The 7,590-nt window shown below is 47.9% G+C and overlaps 1 protein-coding gene across 1 annotated transcript in view; it reads left to right on the top strand.

Annotated features, from left to right (window-relative positions):
• Positions 1-5,132, top strand: part of LOC105503299 (actin, clone 302-like) — a 24,929-nt gene extending 19,797 nt beyond the window's left edge. The window contains exon 13 of the mRNA XM_011930161.1: positions 4,989-5,132. Coding sequence (XP_011785551.1) covers positions 4,989-5,132 — 144 coding nt within the window. The remainder of the gene's footprint in view (positions 1-4,988) is intronic.
• The last annotated feature ends 2,458 nt before the right edge of the window (positions 5,133-7,590 follow it).

Below are 7,590 nucleotides of genomic sequence, written 5' to 3' on the forward strand. Positions count from 1 at the left end.
GGAATGTTAGGAATGTTGGGATGTTGGGACTGTTGGGGACTGTCAGAATGTTGGGACTGTTGGGATGTTGGGACTGTCGGGATGTTGGGGACTGTCAGAATGTTAGGGATGTTGGGACTGTTGGAATGTTAGGAATGTTGGGATGTTGGGACTGTCAGGATGTTGGGATGCTGGGGACTGTCAGAATGTTGGGATGTTGGGGCTGTCGGGATGTTGGGACTGTCGGGATGTTGGGACTGTCGGGATGTGGGACTGTCAGGATGTCGGGACTGCAGGGATGTGGGACACACCTGGCTTGGCTGGGGCAGGAGGGGCAAGGTCACTCAGTCACTTCCAGCTGGGCTCAGCAGCTGCCCCACGAATGCAGCTTCCTTTGGTTAAATGAAAGCACTCTTCCCCCATGGGTGCCCCACCCAGGGTTGTCCCCAGTGGACACTTTCTCTGGCTTCCTCTGTGTCTGCATCTGGCCTCACAGCCTCTGCTGTGGGGTCTCTGGGAGCTGTCACTGCAAGGCGTCCCTGTCAAGCTGGCCCTGAATCCTTCCCATATCACCAGCTGGTCCTGGAGCTGGCTGCAAATCCCACTGGCCAACCGTAGGGAACTCTGTGATGGGGTCTCCTGCAGGTGCACAGGAGACTGTCACCAGAGCGATACCCCCACCCAACTCGTGCCTGTCACCAGGGTTCATGGCCACCCTTTGTATGCTCTGTGGGGGCGGGGCAGGGGTGGGATCTTCCAGACACCAGGGTGGGCAGGGGCGTGAGTGGCCATCTCAGCACTTCTTGTCCTCCCTAGACCTATCTTACTGCCTTTGTCCCCTCCGCTCCAGCCGCCAGCTTTGAAACAGGACACTGCAAGGTGATTTCCTCCAGAGTCTGGAGGCAGGAGGCATGGACTTACTCCTTTTTGCCCACAGCCCCCCAAACTTTTCTGGAGGATTCTATCACCCTATCACCCACCGCCCTCACCCCCAACCCTAGAGGCCTCAGGTCTGGTTGCAGGCAGATGCACTCAGAGGGAAGGGTCTGGCACGTGTCCTCAGAGCATCTTTGGCTGCCTCTGAGACTCTCCTTGCCCATCTGACGGTGTTCCCTGCACCCTTCCTGTCCTTGCTCTGTAGACCAGGGTGAGATCTGAAAGAGAATGCACAGCAGTGATGTCTGTCCCAGGTGGTCCCTATCCTTCCTCCGTAGCAACAGAGAAGCATCAGGAATTACAAATGCATCAGCCAGGATTACACAAAAATATCTTCCCACTGCCTTGTCACTTCCCAAGTCTTCAGCCCTCTTCCTATAGGCCATTCATGGGATGCTGTAAAACTGTTATTGGTTTCCTTCCTCCCTAAGTCTGCAGCTCTCGTCAGACCATCTTATGTTAGATCACAGGCATTTACATTCTGCCAAAACCATCACCCCTCCCACCTTCTCACTCCAAAGCCCTTGGCTCTCACTTCGTAGCCTGTTTCTGGTCTCCCTCCTCTCAGCTTTCTGGACCACTCCAGGCTGTGTGTAATTAACTTTGACTGAATCAGAACAGGAGGCTACTGCTTAGCCCAGCGTGGAAAACACATTAAAATTGAATGTCATACTTTTGTAATTTTTTTTTTTTTTTTAAATAAGAAAAGGTCTTACTGTCACCCAGGCTGGAGTACAGTGGCATGGTCACGGCTCACTGCAGGCTCAGGTGACCTCCCACTCAGCCTCCCAAGTAGCTGGGACTACAGGCGTGTGCCTCCACGCCCGGCTCATTTTTTTGGTTCAGGTCTTGGACTCCGGGCTCAAGTGATCCACTTACCTCATCCTCCCAAAGTGCTGTTATTGTAAGTGTGAGCCACCACGCCTGGCATACATTTATAGGTTTCTTGATCACATTTGCAAAGGGGATCTTTGGGCCATCTCTGTCCTGCCAGCAGGTGGCTGGGCTGCATTTGGTCCAAGCCCTTTCATCCTTCTGAGTCCTCAAGGTGCCCTCCACAGCCTCCTTCCGCTAAAAACTCTCCATGAAGCTTGATGATGACATCGCCCATTTCCCATTACTTGGCTGTGATTTAGCTCTTCTCTGCCTAATTTCTCTCCTGTCTGAACCATCTCTGAAAGAGGTACCGTGGTAGCTTCTCCTATAATCATCCATAAAGCTCTTTACATTGTTGCCTAAAGAAAATCCTCTCCCTGAAATGAGCTCATCATCCACCTTGAGAGAACTGCTAGTTTCCATGGGGCCAACTTTTCAAATAATTGTTTCTCCCAGCAACATAAATCTGCTGTCATGAATGTTCTTGAGCTAAAACTCTGCCCAATATTTCCCCTCATTTCTTCAGAATGTTGTCATACCCTTAGATCCATTTCTAGATGTGGATTTTGGAGTCAGAATCATGCACAATTTGAGGTTTTTTTGAATGGATGACCCAATTGCCCACAGAAACACTGAGCCTCCCATCTGTCCCGGCGAGGGCTAAGCCAGCTCTAGACCACGTCCATGCCAGCACAGGGTCCTTTGTTCTCAAAACCCCTGGGCACCTGGGTAGATGGAGAAGAAATGTTTGTTGTTCTTTTCTCTTTTTTATTTTTAAACATATTTCTCGTAATTGTTCAATCCAATCCTTTGGCCATCTTCTGTTAGTGATTTGCTATCTTCTTTTTTTTTTTTTTTTTTTTTTTTTTGAGACAGAGTCTCACTCTGCCACCCAGGCTGGAGTACAGTGGCGCAATCTCAGCTCACTGCAACCTCCGCCTACCACTCCCAGGTTCAAGTGATTCTCCTGCCTCAGCCTACCGAGTAGCTGGGATTACAGGCACCTGCCACCACGCCCAGCTAATCTTTGTATTTTAGTAGAGATGGAGTTTTGCCATGTTGGCCAGGCTGGTCTAAAACTCCCGACCTCAGGTGATCCACCTGCCTCAGCCTCCCAAAGTGTTGGGATTATAGGCATGAGCCACTGATCAATTTACTTTCTTCTTAACACACACACCATCCCAGTCTCCATTTGGTTTTGTGTCTTTGTTTAGATAAGACACAGATGAGGTCACCAACTGATCGAGGTGACATCCCCTCCGTGGAATCTGCAGAAGAGGCTCCCGGGTGCCTGGCGTCGGCCCTTTCTCTGCCTGATGCCCTGATCCTAACCATGCTTTTTTCTTTCCCCCCTCCTGACTCTTCCTTTTTATTCTTATTGTTTTAGCTATGATAAATCTTTTCTTAACCAATGCCAGCAAGTGGTTTCCAAGCCAAGGGCCGTTCTGTGGTGCGACAGAGCCGGGAGACACTGGGCAGCTGAGCCGGGGAACCCCTCTTCCCTCCCTCTCACCGACGCCTCGGGTTTCCCAAATCTCCGTTCAGCGCTTCCTGCCTGAAGATCCCCACAGCGAGGCATTTGCTCCCTGTGTCTCAGAATCCTAAGCATGTCCTGTTATTATCTACCTAAGTGACTTAAGGAAAGTTAGTGAACGTGTGAAAATGACAAGTGTCTGACCTGGAGCAAGTGACCTTAACCTTCCTGAGCCCCAGGGGCATGCATGCATGCATGTATGTATGTATGTATTTAATTTATTTATTTATTTTGAGATGGAGTTTCACTCTTGTCACCCAGGCTGGAGTGCAATGGTGCAATCTCGGCTCACTGCAACCTCCACCTCCCAGGCTCAAGCTATTCTCCTGCCTCAGCCTCCCGAGTAGCTGGGACTACAAGCCCGCACCACCATGCCTGGCTAATTTTTTGTATTTTTAGTAGAGACGGGGTTTCACCATGTTGGCCAGGGTGGTCTCAAACTCCCAACCTCAGGTGATCTGCCCACCTCAGCTTCCCAAAGTGCTGGGATTACAGACGTAAGCCACCATGCCTGGCCTTTATTTTCATTTTTTGAGACAGGTTCTCACTCTGCTGCCCAGGCTGGAGTACAGTGGCACAATCACAGTTCACTGCAGCCTCGACCTCCCAGGATCAAACAATCCTCCAGCCTCAGCCTCTCAAGAAGCTGGGTCCACGGGTGCACACCACCATGCCTAGCCCCCTGCATCAAGCAGAGAAAGGGCCAACGCCAGGCACCCGGGAGCCTCTTTCACTGAAGGGCTGTCACCTGGATCAGTGACAAATAGCTATAGAGACCTTCACTTCCTCCCAGCCCAGAGGTGACCTGACTTGGTATAAGAAACATTACTCTCTCTCCTAAAACAGAAATGGAAAGAAATATACACTTTATAGGTGTTGTCATGAAAAGAGGAGCCTAGCAAGGGTGAGAGGAAGTCTTGGAAGCCCCCCATTGCAATCTAGAAGGAATTTCTCTAGGGAGTTCGATGACTGGTGATTGGTTGATTTTGCTTATCTGTATTTTCCAATTTTTTCTACAAAATACCTATGCCTTAGGCACCGTCATTCTATATGGATAAAATGTGTTCACATGTTTTAAAATGCCAAGGGCATGAGTCCTCTGTGCTCTTATTCATTTTATCTAATAGTTTAAAGCTACAGGCCGGGCATGGTGGCTCACACCTGTAATCTCAGCATTTTGGGAGGCCGAGGCAGAAGGATCACTTGAGGCCATGAATTTGAGGCCAGCATGGGCAACATAAGAAGACCTCATCTCTACAAAAAAGTTAAAATATTAGCCAGGCGTGGTACTGTGCACCTGTGTACTCAGCTACTTGGGAGGCTGAGGCTGGAAGATTGCCTGATCCTGGGAGGTCAAGGTTGCAGTGAACTGTGATTGTGCTGCTGTACTCCAACCTGGGCAACAGAGTGAGACCCTGTCTCAAATAAAAATAAAAAATAAAGCTACAGGAAGTAGGCATGGACTGTTCGATATCTTTAATGGCAAATCATAGATTGTATTTGCCAGGAGAGAGAGATGACTGTCCATGAAGTTCTCTCAGGGGCGGACATTTTGTGTCCCCACTTTAGAGTAGTATTTTGATTTTGCTTTCTTCTCTTTTCTCCTGCCCTCTCCCCACCTCCCCTTCCCTCCTCTCTCCTCTGCCTCCTTAACCTCGTCCAGGTGGCCACCTGTCCGTATTCCATCTATGGAGCTTGGGTAGGTGGCTCCATCTTGTGCTCACTCTCCACATTCAAGGACATGTGGGTCACCGGCAAGGAGTACAAGGAGATGGGCTCTTCCATCATCAGTAGAAAAAGCTTCTGATGTATGGCTTTCAGGACCATGTCGCCTGTGCCTTCGACACCAACTGCAGGATGAGCCTTGTTGTGGCTGAATTGATCAGAGCTTAGAACCAGCTCAAGGGCAAAGGCACTTCCTCCCCCAGACTTCAATAAAGAATGTCAATAAAGGATGGACTCTTTTTGTCTAGGCTGGGCTGGCAGCAGCACAGGACACTTACTATGCAGTGTCACAGGACACCAGCTGCATGAATGCAGAGTAGTTGAGGAGAGGGAAATCCTGGCTCTTTCTTTTTTTTTTTTTTTTTTGAGACGGAGTCTCGCTCTGTCGCCCAGGCTGGAGTGCAGTGGCTGGATCTCAGCTCACTGCAAGCTCCACCTCCCGGGTTTACGCCATTCTCCTGCCTCAGCCTCCTGAGTAGCTGGGACTACAGGCGCCCGCCACCTCGCCTGGCTAGTTTTTTTTTTTGTATTTTTAGTAGAGACGGGGTTTCACCATGTTAGCCAGGATGGTCTCGAACTCCTGACCTCGTGATCCACCCGTCTCGGCCTCCCAAAGTGCTGGGATTACAGGCTTGAGCCACTGCGCCCGGCCAATCCTGGCTCTTTCTGTGTATCAGTCAGGATGGTGAAGCTGTTCTGCAGTAACAAGCATCCCCCAAATCTCAGTGCCATGAAACAAAAGTCACTATCTCGCTCATGCATGTCCACTGAAGGTCAACAGGGGCTGCCTCCTACATCATCCTCACTCAGAATTCAGTGACAGAGCAGAGCATCAGAGACATTGTCATTCATTGTGGATGAGCAGAAGAGTGTGCTGCTGGGTCTTACATTGGCAACTAAATCCATCAATTCAGAAAAATCACAGGGCACACAGTCACGATTAATTAACCACAACAAGTCACATGGTCCTACCCAACCACAAGAGGCAGGAAGTGTCATCCTGCCACAGGCCTGGTGTACCCACATGAGCAGAACAGCATGGATTCTCTGGCCTCGTGAAGGCACGATTGGGGCAGTACCCATAGCACTCACCATGCAAGGGGCATTACCTCCTCCAGTGAACTCAATCCTCATGGCGTTGCTGTGAGGTTGGTTTCATTAAAGTTGACTTCATGAAGCAGAAACTGGTGCTGAGAGAGGTGAATTAACTAGATCAAGGTTATTTAGGTAGTAACAGGCAGTTTAAATCAGCAAAGAGCATCTAGTAAGAGTGTCGGGGAGAACAGAGAGAACTAAGGAGAGGAAGAAACCAACCAACCAAATAGAAGACATATGTTTTCAGTGCAGAGGGGCCATGGAGGGCTGCACAGACCCAAGGAAGGGTCGTGAATGCAGACACTAGTGGAATTTCAGAATATCAAAAATAATGACATTTAGAGGCTTTGAGAGAAATAAATGCAGGTTAACTTAAAGTAGGGTGACTGGAAAAAAACCCAGGTTACCCAGTTAAATTTTGAATTTCAGAAATGTAACAAATTTTTAGTATAAGCACATCCCAAGTGTTGTGTATTATTTCCACTTGCTAAATCTGGTACCACCATCACAAGGGAAAGTGACTCCAGTTATTATCATCAGAGTTCTTGACTGCAAATTGTTGTAGAAGACAAGAGAAGAAAACCATCAAGTGAAGAGGAAGGATTATTTTGAACCTAACATCTCATACCTTTTCCAGTAGGTGGAAATGATAAAAAAATAACTTGGGGACAGGCAAACACTCTGAAAATTTACCACCTATATGCTCTCTCTAAAAACAGAATCAAAGATTATCTACAAGATGGATAAACAAATAAACCAAGAAAAATAAACAGTGGTGAGTTAAGAAAGCAGACCAAACTTAGAGTTAAATCTAAATAATTATTATTATAGATTTAAAAATAATTAAAACAGTATGGAACAAAAATCTAAGATGATCTCAAAATGAGGGGTGAGGTGATAGAGGAGGGAATGAGGCAGAAAGTGAAATTGTGGAAAATGTGTGTTATATGGGTGTTCATTAACTCTAGAGATTGATAGAAGAGATTAAATTTAGGCATGTAGGTTTCTAATTTGAGAATAGCAGGAGACTGCACACACAGACCTAGTCCACATCTTCCAGGTTCGTTTACTGTTCTCAGCATGTATTGTTGGCCTGTACAGTCCTCCCCCAACCCTCTACCTGGCCCAGGTGATTTGGGTAGGTGAAAGATACAATTCTAGTAGCTCTGGCTGTATTTAAAAGTAACATTTTAATCAGTGGGTTGCCATTTCAGACGTCAAACATTGGGATTGTTTTCCTTCAGTTATCAGATAGTTCTAACTTTTTTCTGGCCTGAGAACAAGTATTGTTATTCCAATACATTTGGAAAAGTTGGTTGCTTGCCATTGTCTTTACATTGGCAACATGGTATGATGCAGCCAGCAAGCAATGGCACCCATGGATCTGCGGGCTGCAAACCATGCAGACATGCAGCTTCTGGAGGTATAGTCTCACCCTGGGTGGG

Source organism: Colobus angolensis, unplaced genomic scaffold (genome assembly GCF_000951035.1).
Source record: "Colobus angolensis palliatus isolate OR3802 unplaced genomic scaffold, Cang.pa_1.0 Scaffold84, whole genome shotgun sequence".
NCBI classification, from domain to species: domain Eukaryota; kingdom Metazoa; phylum Chordata; class Mammalia; order Primates; family Cercopithecidae; genus Colobus; species Colobus angolensis.